At 38.0% G+C, this 22,180-nt stretch overlaps 1 protein-coding gene across 1 annotated transcript in view; it reads right to left on the bottom strand.

The window, feature by feature from the left end:
• Positions 1-9,132: 9,132 nt before the first annotated feature.
• The window catches only part of plppr5b (phospholipid phosphatase related 5b), a 121,677-nt gene continuing 108,629 nt past the window's right edge, over positions 9,133-22,180 (bottom strand). Inside the window, exons 5-6 of the mRNA XM_062441689.1 lie at positions 15,335-15,469; positions 9,133-9,162 (exon numbers count right to left, since the gene is read on the bottom strand). Of these exons, the coding sequence (XP_062297673.1) occupies positions 9,133-9,162; positions 15,335-15,469 (165 nt within the window). The remainder of the gene's footprint in view (positions 9,163-15,334; positions 15,470-22,180) is intronic.

Raw genomic sequence — 22,180 nt, 5'->3', positions numbered from 1 at the left:
GTAAACATTATTCCTTATTATCTGTTTATACATATGCAACATAATAGTGAGTTGTCGACCACTTAAAGCTGCTACACAAGGGAACTTAAAGTAAAGTGTTACATTTTATTTTTAATAGCCTGTTTATTGCTACATTGTGCTTCATTGATTTTGTTCTTCTTCCATTCTCAGCGATTCTTTTGTTAACACTGGTATGAGGTAAAGCTCTAATGATACTCGTGATGTGTATGTAGTCCTGCTGTTTCATGTTCTATGTTTAATGTCAGTGTCTCTGTTTCTTTGACATTATGATAGAAAATCTGGAATCAGACTGTGAGCTCTCTGTTGGAAGCAGTCAAGTGCAGTATGTGAAAGATGGAGTTCAGCGTCTAAACTGGCTTTCATGTATGTTTGATGTATCTTTGATGTTAGTTGACATTTATTTCATCAAAAAACGATGATGATTATATCTGGATTTTCATTTTGACAGGCTCATGTGTGACATTTACACTACATCGACTACTGCTACTTCCAACATTGTCATACCGCTCATTTTCCACAGTGAAGTCAGTACAGTGGATTATTAGTACCTTCCCTGCCAGCACAATTAAGCTAAAGTAGCATAACATGTGTGCACCTCTGAGTTTTTTTTTTCCAGAGCGTGAAAGGCAACACCCTGTACTCCTTATGTCCACACACACAAAATGGAGCAAACCAGAAGCAGCAACTCTGGCCTTCTTCATGGCTCCAACCACATCAGGTGATGTCACACTGTGCTATGTCCATCTTTACATATAATCTGCATATCACAGCACAAATGTAATAAGGAAGCTGGATATGGAACCACCACTCAAACCTGCTGCCAATTGTTCCCTATGACCAATCGCATTACTGTAGTGAAAAACATTTTGAGAGCTTTATAAACACCACATTCACATTTCTGTTAGTTGGACTTTTCCTAATGTGACCCACAGTATACACAACTGGAAATAAAATGTACAAAATGTTTGTGTTTATTAAAATAAATCAGCATTCAAACGTGTATTCTTCACATTCTATAAAATGTTCTCCTGGACTATAAAATAGTGATTGTTAATGTCTTTTTTTCATCACATTTATTAATGAATTTATGAATGTAAATTGGTGAGACTAATTATGAGTCAGAATATGAACAGTATGTGAGGGTTAAACCATGAAGGTTTTATATTTTTAAAATGTTACCAGAGCCTAGAAAAACACACACACACACACACACACTTCTGACAGCAGCTGTTATCAGAGGTGAAACCTTCCTACCATGATCTTACCAAAGATACAATGTGAACAAAATAGTTTCTTGTTTAATCTTCATATTGCAACATACATGTGATCCTGGTAATAATCTATAAATACATCTGTGTAGATTCTCAGTCATCCAGATCATAGTTATTAATAGAGGTTGAATTGAGGGGAACTGGATTTGATTGTAGATACTTGAAGACACTTTGCCTCTCATCTCAAAGGGATTCTTCAGCATATTAGATAGGAGCAAATCTCATGAGAACCTTTGTAAAGTCACCCCTAACATATTCGTACAATTAATTACAATTCCACAGAGCTATAATCCTCTACACAACAATTCAAAGCTAATTAATATCCATGATATCATACTGGGTTTAATTATGAGTGTACTGTATAAAGCACACTGTCTCTGAAGACACAGGTACACACATGTTGTTTAAGGACTTCTCAGAAACATTTCAAATATCACAATCATGTTTAATGTGGATTACATCAACCCATATAAAGGACACAGACTTAGTTGTACTGTCAGGTTTCTCCTAGATTCTGAAAGTGTCAACGCTTTATCGGCTTGTTATTATATAAGAATAATATTAATTTGTGCATTAAAAAATCTCCCAGGGGAGGAGCTGATATGTCCCAACTCAAAGGCTTTGTGGCTCAGACTCACTGGAAGCAGTTCTGAAAGGGATGGAAATGTATTGTTTTTAATCCTGCTCCATATCAGACCACATCTGATAGATACAAATGTTACCAAAGCAGCCATCCATTACAAAATACCATCTATGTGTTGGTTTGTCCTTTTTTCAAGACAAATGTGTCATAGGTGTAACTGTGTGGTAGGTAAGTGTCTCACAGTAGTTTGTAGACTGAGTAAAATTAACCCATCACATGTCATCCTCTGATTGTCCCAGAGATTTGGTCTCTGTGATTAATCGTCTCATTAATGTCAGTGTTGGTCAGTGAGGTCACTGAATATCACTTGAATATCAAAGAGGACTACCATGACATTTGATACAGATGTTTATGGGCCCCAGTGGATGAATCCTACTGACTTTGGTGATCCTGTGACTTTTTTGCAGTGTTTAAAAGATCAACTGCAATTAGATGGATTGAAATGAAATGTCTGGTCAAGACATTAATAGTGATTCCATATACTCAGCCTCAGTTGCAGGGGTTGGGAGGCTATTCCACCTTAACTAATCAAAGTAACTGGCATATTTATCCGACCAGAATCATTTCAGTCAACAACAACTTGTACAGCTGCAAAATTCTCATCCACACCTGTCAAGGGAAGATGACGTCCCAGTCTTAAAAAGCTCTGATTGGTTCGATTGTTTTTGCAGTCATGGTAACAGCTGAAGCTTGTCAACTGGCTTGATAACGAGTTAATTATTAGAATCAGGTGTGTTAGATCGAGGAGATACTTAAAACATGCAGGGCAGTAGCTCTCCAGGAGAGGGAGACCACTGGTCTAGCTAAATGTATCTGCTGGTGTTATTGACTTGCATATGAGCATCATTTCTAAGAGACAGGATTGTTAAATGTTATGATTTGGTGCATCATGACCATGGAATTATATTACAGATCTAAAGATGTTAACTTTGTTGCTAAAATGACTCATTGTCCTACTTTATATTTCTTCAGATAACTTGGCTGACTACGCTTCTGAACCACTTCACTGCTAAACTGAACACTTAGTTTCAGAGTTCAGTTAACAGGTCCCAGTCTGGCCCCTGTGGTTTACATAAACCCGATCCACCACTGGCAGTTTTTGTCAGCCGCTCTGAAGTTGGTTCTGTTTGGCCAAGAATGAACATATGAACTGTAAAGCTAAATTAAATAAAAAAGTCAGATTTTCTGCCACTGAGGATCCACAGAGATAAAATCTACCAAAGGCTACAATGTAAAATATTATTCTGAGGAATCTGGGACTCAAACTCTGTCGAGGCAAAAGACTGCCTCTGAAAATTCTTGTTATGTTTAAAAGTATCATAAGACTATAAAAATGCACCATGATAATAAATTTGATTGTTTCTCAATGAAGTGCAGAACACTCAGAATACATGCTTTAAATGGGAGGAATGAGACTCTTTCTGGAGGCAAATGTTTGATTCCATTCAATGTTTTTTTTTATTCAAAGGCTGTAAATTTCTTCTTTTCTACAGTGTAAAAGGTCACAATTTCAACTCAGATTGAAAGAAGAGAAATTTAAAAGGAAACATGAATAATATAAAAAAAGAACCGGGTTAGAAGAAGAGCAACAACGTCCATACAAAATGATCCACTAGAAGCAAACAAATCACATGACAGCGTGGGGGTGGTGGGGGTGGGGGGGGGGGGGGTTAAAAACCTCACATTTCCAAACATTTGTAACTTATGTCTAAAACCTCAGAAGGAGCTTGATTGAGGAACAATATGGAATACACAGCCGGGTCAGAAACATAATGTTATTAACATAACAAACATGAATATCACTATTCACAAAACAGAGTATAAAAAAAAATGTAATTTTAATTCTGAACAATAACATGAAGTATACCTCATTTAGTAAAATGACATGAAGAAGCAATAACATTATCTGGAGGAAAAAAAGAACCATTTATCGTGAACACTCACACAGTGCACAGTCATTAGAAAATAGACTGCAGTAATGTAGAATATGACCAAAAGGATATATATATATATATTTATATTTATATTTATACTTTAAACATATACATTTTTACAATTCTCTTTTTCTTTAAATATGCTAGGATAGTGTATTAGCTCTTGCGATGCACATTTTGAGCAGATTTAATTTTTTTTAGAGTCCTGAATATTCTGTGTGATGTTTGTTTTCAAGCTGCGGCGACGCGTTTAGCCATTTCATTAGCAATGAGTAGAGATACAGCTTGATTTAAAGTGCTGCTATTTGCATGTTCCTTCCCTGGAGTCCTTATTCAGAAGTGCTTCAGTGATTATTACAAAAATAGAGATTTGAAGGGGCAAAGAATTAGACCTTCAATGCGTTCTTATCCTCTGTCCTAATGGGAAAGAAAGGCCGACATGTTATTGCTACGAAGGAGACTGACTTCAGGGAGTGATGAGGGATGGCACTTTGACTTGGATACACTGCAAATATACTTATCACTTTACCGCCAACAATAAGAGAAGGAAGTTTAAAGTAGTTAATCAAAGGGCAGAAAAGTATGCGCTTGATGAATCAGTTAAAGCTGCATTAATCCAGTTTTGACCACTAGGGGGCAGAAAAACATCAAAACAACCTAAAGGACACAAACACACACACACACACACACACACACACACACACACACACACACACACACACACACACACACACACACACACACACACACACACACACACACACACACACACACACACTACACATATCACTGGATTTTTATGGCTAATCTGTTAGCAACCTTTACCAACTTCCAATAGCTTCCAACTAAATATCTGACTATGTATAACATCTAAAAGGTATGGCTCACTTCATACAAACTGAACAAGGACATTTGTCATTATGCTCCAAAATGATGGAATAGTCTACCCAAAGCTATTAGAGATGTGAGCTCTGTGAACATTTTTAAACAGCTGAAATCTAATATTACAATTTTTTTATTCTGTTTATTTGCTGTTTTATTATATTTTGTATCTGTAAAGCACTTTGAGCTACATGCCTTGTATGAAAGGTGCTCTATAAATAAAGTGTATTATTATTATTATTATTATTATTATACTTCTTGCAGCCAGTCATGTTTGGTCATGGTCAAATATAGACACAACTTATTTTTCATTCACATGGTTCCATGACTCTTGGAGCACACTGGAAACACCTCCAGAACAAGCGTTATTAAAGGACTTTCTGGAATTTTCGAAGATGACTGGGTATTTCTTTTTTTGGAAAAACTGATACTTAGCTTTGTGACTCAAAGAGAATGCAACACTTAAAAGTCACATACTGGGGCTTTAGTGGGTTTATCAAAGCTTGGCTGCATACAGAGGTTGATCAGAGCAACTCAGACTTACACTGTATAGTAAAAGAGAAATAGGCTAAAAGAGGCTAAAAAGCTGATTAGACCTGCAAAAATGGTTGGGGATGGCAATGTTGAAGTTATCACATCAGTAATCTGTTGATGATGCTGCAGCCAATGGGGATACAGCATACATAGAAAGACAGACATGTATCATGGCTGCTCTCATATCTTTGTTGCTTCAAAATCACTTTTAACAGCCTATTGCCACAGAATGACTCCTCACAATATTTCACCAAATTGGGCTTTGCTGTTTACTGAATAACAATATGAAATGAGTATAAGCTCCTGTAATAAATTCAAATGAACATCTTGTTTAAATGTTCTAAAAGAAACACTCCAACATGTTGGATAATATGTTTGCTGTGGTTTCATCTCTGTGTACAGTACACAGATATCCTACTTCACATCAAAAGAGAACTAATGTCTAAAATGATCCAAATTCACATCAACAGGACAAAGATCTCTAGTGGCTTTTTGAATCATGACAGTTTTCCGTCAGATGTGAAAGCTGAAGTAGCATGACTTTGTTATTAACGCCACAAACTCGGTGTCTTTTAACCCTGACCAAATAGTTTTGGTGCCTAAACTGAAAAAACTGTGTCACCGGCTGATCAGAAAATGACCATATGAATCATTTTTGTAAAGGTGACTTCTGTTAGGCACTGATAAACTATGTCCTGTCAACAGGGGCATTAGATATGAAAATGAAGGAGATGTATTTTATTTAGTTTGGAGGACAGGTGAGGTTGGAGCTCTTTGATAAGAAACATTTTTTTCTCTTTTATTGGAACTAGCTAGTAGTCCCCTCTTTCTTCCAGTCTTTGTGCTCAGCTACACTGAACACATCTCTCCAACTCATAGGATATCGGAGAAGACAGAGAAGAGAAAGATTTCCTAACATGCTGTAATGTTTCTTTAAGTCAGTGGACACTAAAAGGTTCAGGCCTTCTCATAGAAAACTAGTATAATAGCAGTTTGACTGGTATCTATGGTGACAGGTCCTGACTGTGTGGATACAAAAGCTGATTGTGGTAAAATGAACCTGAGCTGTATGATCAACATTTTAAGAGAAAAAAGAGCAATGACAAAAGTTGTAGTCTCAATGATGATCAGAGGTGTTCATGAACTGGAACTACAGACACTGCATTAACAGACACAAACCGTGAATAAATGCTGTCTCTGAGAAACAAGAAGGAAGGAAATCTCCACACTTCCTTCAACTGTAACATCACTCTAACTTCATGTGACATCAGATGTGAGACAATAAGACAACTACATGTATCTGACTAATAAACGCATATAATACAAATCTCAGTTTTGGCCTGTGAGTCAGACTGACGTTTCAATTTTTTTTTTTTTCAACTTTCAAATGACAAAAGCAAGCAAATTATGATCATTATTTTGACAATGGTTTGCAGAGATGATGCTCTGTTCTCCATGTCCATGTCATCATATACTGTGTTAGATTATTACACCTGCTACCACACACCCAATACTTAACTACAAAGAGGGAAGAAAGAAATAGGGAGGTGGTGATTGTCTGGTGCGGCTTAGAAACCCTTGACAGTTACTGTATTCACGTTAGAACACACAGTGTAGTGTTTAGTCATTTCATTGGTTTGAGTTACACACACACACACAAACCCCTACACACACACAATACATGCACACACACACACACACATACTCATTTCCATCACTTCAGAGGACATTGCATTGACTCTTTTTTTGGAGGCGAGTCCCCATACTGTAACATGACTGTGCAAAAACAGATTTACGTCCCCACAAAATGACATTTACAGTTGAGCCTTTTACATACATGTTTTCTGATATGCTACTTTAACTTGGGCCTGTATTTATCAAAACATAATGTAAATAGCCAACTTAAGAGTAACAATTCCTTACTAAAAGTCAAGAATAAGAACCAACCCACTGCCACTCAAAGTGAAGTGAGGAGACCTTTTTGTTCAGTTTACAAATGATCACATGATGTTCATCCATTTAAAGGAATCCTTACATTTCTTCAGTCATTAAAAGGAAACCAAACTCTGTGACTATGAAGTACGTAATACATGAAGAAAACACAATCCTCACTCTCCCACTCACTAGGCTTTTCAGTCACTTGCTTTTCTAGAAAACTTCATGATTGTAAAAAAGGTGTATGGAGAGAAACTGCAAACAAAACCAAGGGGAGCATTAGTGCCTAGGCAGAGATAGCCTGTTGAGTTTTTGCCCTCCAGTGGCACTGTAGAGCAATTTTTTATGGAATTTACATTCATATACCACTAAATTGCATTCCCAATTATGTTTTTGCAGTAACATACGGCTGGCTAAATGATATTTTCTGTCTAGCTCAATATCTGCTAACAGAAACTACAGCATTATTCAACTTTTTATGGTTGTATTAGGCACTGGCAGCACTTGGTTAAAGTTAGAGAAAGATCATGGTTTCTGTTAATACAGAAAAGTCTGCAATGACTTGAAGCTCAACATGTTTGTTAATAGTTAAGTGACACCAACATCTTTCAACCAAAGTGCTTTTGTTGCATAAACCTGACAACATGCAAGGTTCCGGATATAATCCCAAATCCTGTCCTGTCTTCTTCTGACTTCAGTGTGATATATGAAAAATAAGCTTCTTTTATTAAAATAAACATTACTTGTTAATATAATCCAAGCAGTAATTATGCAATCAAACTACTGTACATACTTCAATTCAATTTTGTTGTATATGAATGTAATTTATAGGTGCATGTGTATATCTGTGGGTAAACTAGTCCTGCCAATGGTTTAATACTATTCTACTGAACTACAGGTAGCAGTAATGCACTATGCTACACAGCAACGTGCCGACAAAGGCAGAGAAGAAGACTGCAAGCTAGCATCAGACAATCAGACAGAAGTGTGTCTGGATCTTATACAGTTTGTGAATAGGAGCAGTGGATAGTTTTGTTTTGTCTTTCACTAAATTAAAAATACAAAACAAACAAACAAACAAACAAAAAACACCTTTTCATAGTTTGATGAATACAGGCCCAACAGTTCTTCATTTCTCCAGAATGTGGTGTCACATTCTGATATTTACAGCAGTCCTCTAGAAATCAATGGTTCCCGACCTGTTCAGCTTGAAGTGAAACGGTTTAAAGAGAAAAACGATGATTAGATGATTTTTTTTCTGCTTTCTTTTTCCATTAATAATCGTATGACCTCCAGATTTATAATATCAACCCCCAGGTTGGGAACCACTGCTCCGAATGTGAGGAAGGTAATGTGTTAACAGCAGTAACAAAATCTGAATGTAGCAACTTTACACACATGTTTTTTTCATCTCGCTCTCTGTTCACTCACTGAATGTATTGAACAGTTTTTGCCTGCAGCCATCTTGTTGGAGGCCTCTTTAATATTAACAGTGCTGTTGATCACAGAATAACCAGATCATGAGAAAAATGTTTCATGTAGAGAGCTGAGATTGTGCAATCCAGTTCTTGTTTCATTCTTCTTGCAACAAGTCTGTATCAGGCATCGCCTGGCAACAAGCTTCATTTGGGAGGCGAGAGTCTGACAAAGATTCAGAATAAGTGCATAGATGGAGAAAGCAAAAGCAACCTGTCCCACTGACTTACTGACTCCTATTTCTTTATTTTTTTATTTTTTCCTTAAGTACAAGAAGCTGCAAATGACAACAGGGGCCTGATAAAGACAACATAGAACAACATACCGCAGACTGACACACACACACAGAATGGGTTTAGCGCTGCGCTCCGGCTAATAGGATTGGACGGTGAAGAGCGTGGACGTCCAATGGGTCTGCCACACGGCCGACTCCACGTCATGTGACCTCAGCGAAGGCGATGTGATTCTGCAGGGAAGAAGGAAAAGATGAAAGTTAAATCAGAACAATGGAAAGAAGGATACTTTTATTTGGAGGAATCCCTGAAAAATAGTTAAAGCTTCTCTTAAAAGTTTCATTTCCTGGAGTCAAACAGGACAAATATAGGTATGAGGGAAGACTCCAAGTAAAAGATTTGTTCATGGTGGTTTTCAACGCAGAAAACAACCACATGGAAAGAGATTTGAAATCTGGGGAAGTTTAAGTTAAAGACTTCCACACCTTCAAAACACACCAGAATCAGACACACCAGCCTTGTGTGCAAACACCACAGCATATAAAAGCATGCCAGTAAGAAACAGAAGCAGAGAAAGCTTGTTCATGCAGTGTAGAAGCTTTGATTTTCTAATCCAAACCAGTGTGTGTTTGGCAGTACAGCAAGAGAAGTAGAGGAAGGAGGGGTAAAGATGGTTCTTCTATCGAGGCTGTCCTTTTCAGTAAAAAAAAAGACAACATTTTTATATAATACTTAAAACAACCTCTGTTTTCCTGATAAAAGACATTGTCTGACCTGTGACTGCTCTCTCTCAGAAGCTGTGTGATATTGTTACAATACCACAAACATCTACAGAAGGAGGTCGGGGTGGATGGATGCATGTACAATGAACGTGGCTTCAACACTTGAGACCAAAGCTCATATTCTCCTCTCCTAACAAAAGTCAGGGCTGGTTTCTTTTAACAATACATTTGAATCATTCATTAACTTTAACCAAGCTGTTTTAGTTACCTTAACTTATCTATAACAGTAACAGATCAGAACACTTAGTCGTAACTTGTTTGTTTAAGAGAGATGTAGTATATTGTACAGTACATATCCATCATGCTACAAATACGTATACCAGCATATGATACATAGAATCAGCTACATCAAGCTTTTTAGGCAAAATGATTGGCATGAAGAGTGACATGTCATCCAACACCTCTAACACTCACTAATTAACACCTTATATCTCGTCTGTTGAATCTGTTCACAAACACGATTTCGGAAATGACAGTTTGTGCTTTTATGTGGAGTCATGTGCTCGAGCTACTTCTTGACATTTGTTGGTTTGGTGACATCATGACAAGTGATCAAAACCCAAACCTGATCACTGATATCTGGCAGCCAGAGAGATGCTGCAGTGGATGGATACACTGTTGTTTGTCAAGAAATAGTTTGAGCATGTGACTTTGCCTAAAATCACAAAGTGTCCTTTCCCAGCCAGCATGCCCATGTGGGCCCCACATGGGTTAAATTCGGGCTACGTGGGTACTGAGTGGGCTTAACTGGATGAATTCTGCTGGTGCTACGTGGTTTTTAGTAACATGGGCCCCCATAAAGGATGTAAGTGGGCTAAGAGGGCATGGGCATAAACAGGGCAAATTGTATCGGCCCCATATTGTTTCAGAAACATGGGCCCCACATGTGAAGCCCATGTGGGCTGGCTAAATGGGCCCCATTTAAGGTCCATTCTGATCCCACGTAGACCCCATATTGGGCCTATATGGGTCTCACTCAGTTGGGCCCCACCTGAAACACAGTCAGAACCCACTTGAAGCCCATATGGGCAAACACAGGTACAGCCACCATGGAAACTGTGGACAAACCCACTTAGGATCCATATTGGAGCCCGAATTTAACCCTTAAGGGGCCCACATAGACATGCTGGCTGAGTTCTGCCTAAATTTCTTTCTGAGTTAAAGAAGTATGATACAAAGTGTTAATCAAGTATCATTAGCATTGGTGTTGGCAGGTGTATTTTTAAACTTTGAATACAGCCAAATCAGCTGTTTCCTCCTACTTCCAGTTTTTTGCTGAACTAAGTTAAACACATCCTGACTCCTGCTCAGTACTAAACACACAGACTGGATTAAAGTAGAATCAATCTTTTCATCTCACTCTCAATAAGAAGCAAATAAGCATTTTCCTAACACTATTACTTTAAAATTCCATCCAGCAGTCTGTTTTGGTTGCCACTTCAAACCACTGACTTGACTCCCTGAGTGTTAAAGTAGCCTTGCAGTTGTTATCTGATGTAATGAGGATGAATGCACTGACATGATATTCAGTGTCAGGCTGATAACACACTATAGCTTGTTATGGATGCTTAATGATAAGCCAGCTTTATAAAAAAACATTCCATTTGCCAGATGTTAATGTACAGCACATCTGTACATTTACATAAGAATTACTAATGCCTTCAAGTTTTTATTTGACTAAGGAGAGATATTAGCATTTATATTGGAAGAAATATCTTCCACATGTGGCAGTTTTCTCCTGTTGTGTTTGTAATAGAAGATGCAATAATTCACCGTCCAAAATGTGATTTCCTCCTGGGTGTTTTATTAAAGGCAAAGAGAAAACTGTATCATTTTTCTCACAAAGCAGATTTGGCACAACGATCTGATCAAATGATTACTGGAGCTTGTTTCACTCATTATCTTCCAGGGATATCATACTTAGCCGGTGATAAATGTACATCTATGGCGTCTTCCAGCTGGGTTCAGCATGCGGTGGTGAGATGCGGTAGAGACATGAAGTCATATCATTCCACTCCTCCAGAGAAAATAATGAAATAAAAGCATGGGATTCATTTTTTTTTGCTACTCAAAGGTTTTCTTCCTGCCCTGGCATTTTGTTCACTGTGGCTTGTTTAGCTTCCAGGCGTCTTTATGCCCGGCTATTTTTAGAGCAGGCAATTTTCCACCAAGCCAATCGTACCCGATGTGAGAGAGTGAGATTTTCTGCTCTTTGTTTGGAACTCACAGCAGGAAACTGAGAATTGAACCATCAGATAGAAGCTGTGTGTGTTTTTTGCAGCTAAATATCTTGTTATAGGAGGAGAAAAGAAAACCCAGCAGGCTAGAGTAAATATAAACACAGTGCTATTAGATCTGGTACTGTGCACACAAAATATATAAAAACAGATGTATCACTCTGATGCAAAGAGAAAGGAGGAAAAGCACGCCAACACTCGCCAAATACTCTGGACAGTGTTAAAGTCGCCTGAATCAAGCTAATCCTGTCTTTGGCTTCACTGAATGCTCAGTAGGCCAACGGACTGGGATTTAACCAACATAGATTTGTAAAAGGGGCATACTACTTTATTAAACCTGAGGTCTTATTTTTGTAGTTTTGGTCATCGCCAAGATTATTGAGATAGGGGAATGTGGTGACCTTGCCTTGATGAAGTCCAACATGTCGGGTCAGGTGATGAATACTGCCATGTGATATGTATATACATCCTTCATCATGTAGATCAGGGATATTCAATACAAATTCACTGAGGTCCAATTTGTGAAGGATTACAGCCACCAATAAGTTGTTCAATATTTGTATGGGCATGAAGATATTGTGAATATATCCTTTAGCCTAGTTGCTATTCTAACACACCACACATGTAGCACTTAATGAGTGTGTCCAGCTTCAGTTTAGCATCCATGGTAACCAACATGAATAGTAAAGTGAGATCACTGAGGTTCAGAGCCTGCTCTGTGTCTTCATACACTCAACGTTACTATTTGTGGATCAAATCACCTCAGAGACTCATACTGTAAATATTCAAAAGTAAAAAAATTTAAACACAATGGGACAATGATGTGGTTTTCAGTCAGCTTTAGGGAGGAGAACTTGGAAAAGGACCTGTTATTGATTACAGCACAGCTTTCTGAGGCACTGGTAGGGAACATGTCTTGTTTGTAAGTACTGTCATCTACCATGTGGTTAATAATCCTCTGAATCCTCTCAATCTGAGTATTTGTCTCACAGTTCAAACTCTGGAAGTGACAATGTCTCCATCAGCTGTTCCAATGACAGCATGTGTCTCAGAAGAATGCAAGATTGTAAAACACCACTGCTATAAGACCTGCTCATTGATGCCCCCTGTCTCTCATCACAGTAACATGATGAATGGGAATGACCATATATGCCATGATACTGGACCTGCCATCTGCATCTGTCACATTTTATTCTAACACACAGAGCAAATTCACTAGTTAGTATGGATAATACAAATATATCGGCAGTATATGTGCAATGTTGATTAAATAATAAATATTAATTATGTTGCACACTGAAATAAGAGTGGTAGCTACTAAATCAGACAAACCTTATTTTTCATGAGCTACTCGATCGAAATAGATCACTGTTCAAGTACAGACACACAAACTGAATACAGCTAAGTATCATTTTGGCCTGTCATTGAGCGACTCACTGTATTAACATTAAAATGGAAAGGATCAGCATTTGATAACATCCTTAGGATTGTCTCTGAATATCCCTATAGAGGGTCCATTAGTCTATTGTTTCCAACCAACAGGTAATACAAATTCCAGTTAAATTAAATAAATGAATAAATGCCTCTTTCCCTCCACTGCTGTTATGCAAATATTTGGTTTTTAGCTCATTGAGATAAACAGTTGGTGGCGCTGATTCTCCAGTCTGTGTCATTAAACCAGTGCTGCGGAAAAGCATGCGACATTATGAAGTCATTAAAAGAACAGCAGTCAAAGCTAAAGCGGTGCAAAGCTTTGGAAAACATGATGGAAATTTGACATTTCTTTGAAGTACTAATTTAAGGAGCGTCACAGTCTCCTCGTCTCCTCACAGATCTGATGTTTTTATCTGCTACTGTTTTTTTCCTCTCTGCAGTGGATGTTTAAGTCACAATCTTCATGCGTCATGATTTATTCACTAAGTCTGTTTTCTTTGCACTTTGTCATATTTTGCTTTCATTGATGAGGCAAACTTTTCCTCCTCAAAAACGTATTTTATTTGCAATGTTTCTGTTTGAAATAAATTGAAAAATTTGAATAAGAACAGGTGGAAATACACTTTATGTGCGATGTAGCAGCAATTCGTATCACTCTAACTGAAACGTAGAATATAAAGAGAGGTAGAGTTGTGTCCAGAGATTTGGCAGAGATGAAGTGTCAAACCATTACATAGTTTGTTTGCCTTTTGTTTCTCAGACACTGGAACCAGTTGAGTCCCTGCAGCCAGCGCAGGAAGGACTGGAGGCGCTCCTTAATGTACCAAGACTCTTCATCTTCATCATCTGTCTCCTACAACAACATATGTGTGTGTGTGCGTGTGTGCGTGTGTGTGTGTGTGTGTACATATGGTAATTTTCAGCATCATCATTTCGGCACCCCTGCTAGTCTATGTGGCTGTTTTAAAAAATAAGGGCATAAATAGCATAGATGGTAACATTTAAGTTTGTGAATATTCATGCAGTTGGTTATCACAATGGCACACAAGCATCAACATTTCATTTTTGTATGAACTTATTCATGCATTTATTTCTAATAGATTGGACCACTGCAATGTTGTTTCTACTACCGCACTTCCAAAGCAATCACTTTAAACTCAACTCATTCAAAATTGTGCATCTAGAATTTTAACCAAAATAAGGAAGAGTGAGATATTACTCTTAGTTTTAGCGACACTTTACTGGCTCCCAGTATCTTTTACAATACATTTTAAGCTTCTTTTACTTGTTTTTAGAGCTCTACATGGTTTTTGGGCACCGGCCTACATCACAGACTCTTTAAATACACACAACAAAACAGGAAGTGCCGCTTTCTTTAATTATGTTCCAAAAAAATTCCAAAATGATAGAATACTCTACCTAAAGCTATAAGAGATGTGAACATTCTTAAACAACAGCTGAAAACATATTTATTTAACTGGTTCCTTACTTGTTTTTACTAAATAACAAATTTTTATAAATGGTCTAATTTTAACTTTTTAAAAAATATATACAGTTGATTAATTGTACACAGGCACATGGTACACATGGTACACATGGTACACAGGCCGACATTTTATCCATTGGTTAAAAATTGACACAACAGTAGCCTTTTAATGGTGAAGTGATGAAAAATAAAATATACAAATAATCAATCTCTAAATACTATATACAATAAAATAAAGTGCAGTGTTCCTGGGATTAATGAGTAGGGACAACCTCAGTGTTATTAGTAGGAGTGGGAGCTACTGGGAGCTATGGAAGGCAGACATAGGGAGAAGAGCTGGTTTGCTGTCTATAATAGTGAGAAACTCTTCTGTTGAGACCAGGATGAGCACTGAATGATTTCAGGTGTGTGTGGTGAGTGCAGGTGTGTTGTGTGTGTGTGTGTGTGTGTGTTGAGCTGTACTGACCTGTGAGGCAATGTACTTCTCTAGAGGACTCTCCACATGGCCCATGTTCAACATGGCCGGGTTGGGCCTCTGCTCTCCTGGTGAATCCTCACACAGCAATAACTTGCCTTTGAAGTTATGGACCACACACACCACCTACAGCACACACACAGCAGAGAAGATACACATATTAATGAAAATATACAAATAAAGCTAATCACACACACACACACACACACTGAAGTCTCCCAGCAGACGACAGAGATGTGTTTTTCAAGAACTGAGAGAGATTCCTGAGCGGTTGCTCGGATTAAGAGAGTAACTCAAGTATGTAGGTCACGTGTGTGTGTGTGTGTGTCTTTGTGTGTGTGTGTGTGTGTGTTGACTTTTTCCTGGGGGCACTGCTGTAGCTATGATAGATGTGTAATAAGGAGCAAAACGTGGCTTTGAGGTTGAAAATGAAATAACCAATTTCAAGTTGGCTGAGCAGAGAAGAGATACACACACACACACACGCACACACACACTGAGGGCTGGGGGCTGGGAAATGTGTTGAGCGGTGTCGAGCCCTCCATTAGTTCATTACTTCCTACAGAGCAGTGCAACCTAGGAACTTTATATGTATAATTTAAAGAAATGTCATCAACCACTAACAACCAATTATGTTTCTGTTCTTTTTTTGGTTCATCACCAATCTCCTATTTCGTTCCATCAGCCAAATACCAAATTGGAAGTCAAACTCCAGCTGAGCTCAGATGGAGGACTGAAGCTGTTCCTTCCGGATCAGGGTTTATTTATTTATTAAAGGTTTTTTCTGGCATAGACATCTTTATTTAGCAGTAGGCAGACAGTGGAGAGAGATGGGGTGTGACATGCAGCACAGGACCTCTGGCAAATACTTTACTTACTTAATTACAATAAGACAAACTGTTCCAATAAATCACAATACATTGATAGCTGCTTACTTAGTTACAAACATCAAACTTTTTACCTCTGAACTATGAGCACCAGTAAGCCAACTTTATTTAGTATGCAACACAAACATCACTCAGGATTTCTTTCACTAAGCTCACATATGATGCAGTATGTCTCCACCACCTGTCTCTAGCATTATATGTGTAGAAACTAACAATCTGTAAATCCAATATGAGTTTACAATTCAGGAATGAGACAGTGAGATGGTCAGGGTTTTCATTTTTAAAAATCTGATCATGGATTAACATTAAAACACATCACACAACTCAAGTTGAGCAGCACTGGGTTTGTGCACAAACTTGTAATATTGTATGTTGTGCATTAATGGTCATTTTTATTACTGTTGTAAATGTTTCTACTGAGGCGAGGAGTAAATGTTGTATTTTGCTAAACCAGTTTAAAATAGATGATGGTGATTTTGTTTTGTATACTTTGTATATATGGTGCTCTTTAAGTCACATGACTTCCCCATGTCTTAAAGTACTTGTTTGTTGTTTAAATATTAGTTAATGTTAAATGAATAGTTAATGGTTTTAATAAGATAGTAGTAATGAGGAGTTAGACTGATGACTGATCCTAGGAACATTGCAGATTATTACACATATACAGTTTATTATATATGGTATTTATAGATTATTTATTGTATATCGTTTTTTTAATTGTATCTTATTTTATGTTATTATCACTTATTACAGATATACTGTTGTGTCAATTTTGAATTTCCCCTAGGACAATCAATGAAGTTTACCCTTACCCTTACCTTACCCTTCTAATGGTTATACAATAAACCCCACACTTCCATTAAGTTATAAAATACATTTACATCATTATTACTATGTTATATTTTCATGTCTTAGGTAAAATAGGACATGATATTGTGTGATAGTAGATGTTTAGTGTAGTGTAGTTAGTTGAATACACTCTCTCTGCTCTCTGAAACATGAATCAAGGTTTAATCACATTTATTGATCAGTCAGATCCACTATTGATGCTTTCTAAACACATCTGTGCTTCAACATTTAGTATAGACACTTTTTATGAGGGGATTTTTAGACTGGGTCACAACTGATCCAGAATACTGTGAGGGTGTAGAATATGAACAGTATGTGAGGGTTAATGTCCAGATGTTTTCAGTCTATTACACATCTGCCTATATGAATGGATACATGAGATTATCAGGGTTCCATGTTGATGGGATATTCTGAATATTGTCAAAACATGTCTTGATAGAAATCCCCTTTTCATTGTTACACACTGGTTTGTTTCTCAACATTTCCACTTTACATACACATGTAAATATAATGGTAAAAAGATCCAGGGCTACTTTGACTTCTCTCTATGAATTGTATTAACTGATCCTGAACAGAAAAAGCACAGACATCTTTGTAACAGGGTGAGCTCTGCTGATTGTTACAACGTCTACATGATGCCTGCGTGTTCTGGACACAGTTTTGATTTTGAGATGAATTGGTAGGAATTTTGCCACAAACCTCATCCCACAGTCACAAAGGGTTCATTTAGATAATCATTCTTAAGCTGGCAGGATCGGATACAGCAAACACAAACAATGAAATATGTTGGCAGCTTGCAAATGAATGTTTCCTCGTTACGTACTGTAGATTAAACATAACACTATTACATTTCTTCAGTATTAAATGCATATATATTTTCAAAGTTGTTGCAGGATACAGTCTGAGAGCACATCCAACCCTAACACCACACACCAGACAAGAACTTTTATATTGGATAATAAAGTAAAACCCTGGATTATGTACAGTAACAATGACTCTTTTTTCCATCATGTCCCAGTGCTTTTGAAATTCCTTATAGCAGGGTTAAGTTACTGGAAAAGATTATGTTACAGTTAATAAAAAGGTGGAAATCCCTCCTTGATTACACTAAATGCCCATCCACCACTCAACCTCCACACCCTTCCACCTCAATACATAAAGGACACACAATAGGAATTGACCTACTGTATATGGATTTCATTTCTAGGACACCGGCATGATATGATGATGATGATGGTATAATATTGCCAGTGGTTTAGAGAGGGTCCTTTCACTGTCAATCTGTGTTCATACAATGCATCATTTCCAATCAGGAAAGTCAACAATGAAGAATTTGACTTTAGCCATTCAAACTTGAATACTGAAATTAAAATGCCTGCACCTATTACTGTGAGCTTTCTAAATTGCTATATAGACATATGAGGTCAGCTTTAGTTTTCCATAATGGTCAAAATCAGAGCTCACTAATAGGCAGACTGTGGGCTGGATCTGGACCCAGACACGGTCCTATCAGAACCCGGACCTGATGAAGTATTGAGGATTGTTAAATGTTGTCACAGCGTTTCTATTTTAACGGGCGCCGCTTCTCCAGCTATTACGGTAAAAGTGGAGCAGCCCTCAGAAAATCACAGACCACTGTGTATAGCAAATCCTCTCACGTGACACTAATCAGCCAATCAGATCCATGCATTTTGGACATGTGGAGAGACTCAACCATCAGCGAGATACACACGGAGAAAAGAGGAGAGATGGTTTAAGTTTAAGTTAAAAAGTAAAAAGGGAGACATTATGATGTCCACAAATTGGACCTCAATGAATTTTAATTGAATACCCCTGATTTAAATATACAGTATTTCCTGATATCATTCATTCTGAGCACATAGGTCCAGTTTTTTTGGAACTGAATAAGAATGACCTCTCCATGAGTTTCATTTCTAAGAAACACATAGTTAGTATGCACTACAGCCCATCTGTAGGGATTTTATTGCTCTCCATATATCAGCTGACTCTAGTGAGGATCATTTATACATAAGAAGAAGCTTTGCTGCAAGGCCAAGATTTGGCCAATCTGCTCACTGATTCACTGTTCCCTATGATAATGAAAGGTGTTTGTTTGAAGGCTTCTATGTTTAAATAAGTGAAACTCCTGGTGTGATGAGAGGAGAGGAGAAAGCAGAGGAGAGGGAGAAGAGTACAGGAGATAGCAGAGGAGAGGAGAGGAGAGAGCAGAAGAGAAGAAGAGAGAACAGAAGGAGAAGAGGAGAACGCAGAGGAGAAGGGGGAGAGGAGAGAGTATAGAAGGAGAAAAAAGGAGAGGAGAGAGTAAAGTGAAGAGGTGAGCAGGGGAGAGAAGAGCAGAGGAGAGAAGAGAGAGGAGATGATAGAGGAGAGGAGAGAGAGAGAGAGTGAAGAAAGAGGAGAGCGTTTCTCTGATAGTCAGAAAATGTTGTCTTTGTACTTTTCCTATCTCTGTCCATCACTAATGGCACTTTAGTATTTTTAAGCATGACCAACATTAATGGAGCATTGTGTGAGAGGTTGAGCGAAGCCTTATCACAGACCCGCTCTCTTCAAACCCTCTACACTGCAAAAAAAAAGAAAAGCACTGGCCTTTCTCTGTCCTACACAAGAGGAAGAAAGAGGATCAGAGAGGGAAAAAACAGTAAGAGAGAGAATATCTTTTTTCCTATTCTTTCTTTCAGCTGCTGCTAGGAAACATTCTGTATCACTATCATTCTGTACCACTGATCATCACTGTGTGTGTATGTTATGATAGCGTGCAGCACAGCTGTGAGGGCAAGACAAGCCTTGATGTACAGTATTTCATGAGAGAATGCATTATATATATAAAAAAAGCATGTGCAGCTATACACTGACAGCAATGAGGTCCACATCTAACTCCATGTTCTTACTGTGCAACATGCAAAAGCATATCTAATACATGAGATAGTTCTACATAATAATCAACTCTTAGATCATTGAGAAAATAAATAGAAACAACTTGAAAAAAAATCAATGACTTGATTAACAACTCCATCGATAATCTACATTATTTCTTGAATAAACAAATATGATCTTAACTTTTTGGTTAAACATCCTGTATATTACTTTCTGAAGTCAAACATCCTGGTAAGTCATGCTATGATAATAGTTAAATAGCTCTGCTGCTCTCACTTTCTCTACTTTATCACATACACTGTTTTATTTCACCGATCATTTCCAATCCTCCTACTTTGGTGTTTTAAGGGGTGTATATGGAAAGGCAGCTGGAATCATCTATACTGGATGTACCATAGAAACACTGTAACATGTTGATACTCTACTATACTACCATATTTACTTCCTTAAAAGGGGACATATTCTGCACATTTATATTCTACTGGAATATCTTTAAGTTAAAAGGTCCTTATTTATCTATGCCTGCCAAGGGACACGGATGAAAACTAGCTATTTTAGCTAATTCCGGTGCATTTACATTTAAATTTGAAATGTTCATGAATGTCCCTTTTTAAATGAATAAACTAAACTAAAACTATAACTGGTCCTTTATGCAGCCCCTCAGTTCAGCCTCTGTCTGAAACAGGCAGTTTTAGCTCCTGTCTTCTTAAGCCCCCCACACCCTACATATACCACTCAACTGTCTTTTTTTAGGAACTACTTTTCATTCTGTGTAGGACAATGTACTGTAAATTAGAGTTTCCACTTTACCACTTTAGCAGGATATTACATTAAGCTCACATATCCAGATTTACTACACTCTACCAAACTCTGTCACTATGCGGTGTTCTGCTCTATTTCATTGTGTTGCTGCCCCCGGTGGCACACGTTTTAGATGTCATTTGTTTCTTCTCACCTCCCCTCCCCTTGGTACGAACACTCAGTGAGTCCACTTGGTATGAGCGATGAGTACAGCTCTCCCAGATGACAGATGCTGGTCCTTTCCAAGTCTTGTTCTCATCCAACTTTAACACAACTGAATGTCCCAATTGTAACAGTGGCAAGTCCTTTACACCCAATCTCCTGCTGTTGCTCAGCCTCTGCAATCTCTCTGCATCTCACTTGGAGACCATTGAGGACACCGAGGTCATGTGCTCGGTATTTTGTTCTTGAAGTTTTGTTTCATTGTGAAGTGAAAATAGCCGACGAGACAATTATCCTTGCACAACGGACCGTCACGTGACACGTACTTGCAGATACCGCTGCCATGTCAAAACTAAAGTAGTTGGCTATAGTCAGCGGTGGAGTGAGGCTTTGAAATCCACCGGGAATCTTTTCACCGGCCCCGGTGTTATGTCCCAACTGGTTTCCTTACCTAACAGCTCCAGCTGTGTTGCGCTTCCTTCAGCAGATTCTTCACAAATTCACAAATATACACAGCATATTACTGGAGATTTTTAAGTAGCAGTTATATAGTGCTGACTTCCACAAAAAATATTCGCAGCAGTAGATGTGAACTGCGATTTGAAAATCATCAGAAATATTTACATTTGTGAATTGGACTTGACCTGATTTTGCAAACTGTTCATTCCATAGGCGGCGGGTGGGCCTGACGTTTGGGAAGGCTGCCTCACCAACTTTTATACGCAGCACGGTACACTTGGTCACGCATGCGCACTAGGGATTCATAATTTTCCCGAAAATAAGACATTTTAAATCCCTGTAAAAGAAGCCAATTTTCCAGGGAATCCCGGGAAATCAACGATTTTCAAAAGGCAACACTAGCTGAGCCCTGGTCAGTTAGTGCAACACTAAATGCAACGAGGAGACATTATGCAAATGCGTTCCCAATCTGACCATTTTTTGTGTATTATTGTATCATTATTAAGGCAAAATAACTCAATTTATGTCCATGGACATTATAATGAAAAGGCTAAAGGCTTAATATTAGTTTGCATCCAGCGTGCTGCGTGGACTTCATTACATCTGCTGCACCGCTGCTACCACAATTATGAAATGCTAAGTTTATTGTCTGTGACTGTGACCCTCATAAAAGTCATATTTTACAAATCTGCATTATATAAACTCATTCAAAAGTCATTTGGTGAAGTCATTAAACTAAGTCTTACTTTTACTGGCGTAAAGAGTTGAATCAGTACGTCTG

This window comes from Scomber scombrus, chromosome 20 (assembly GCF_963691925.1).
Source record: "Scomber scombrus chromosome 20, fScoSco1.1, whole genome shotgun sequence".
NCBI lineage: Eukaryota > Metazoa > Chordata > Actinopteri > Scombriformes > Scombridae > Scomber > Scomber scombrus.
This window is presented reverse-complemented; position numbering and strand designations above follow the sequence as displayed.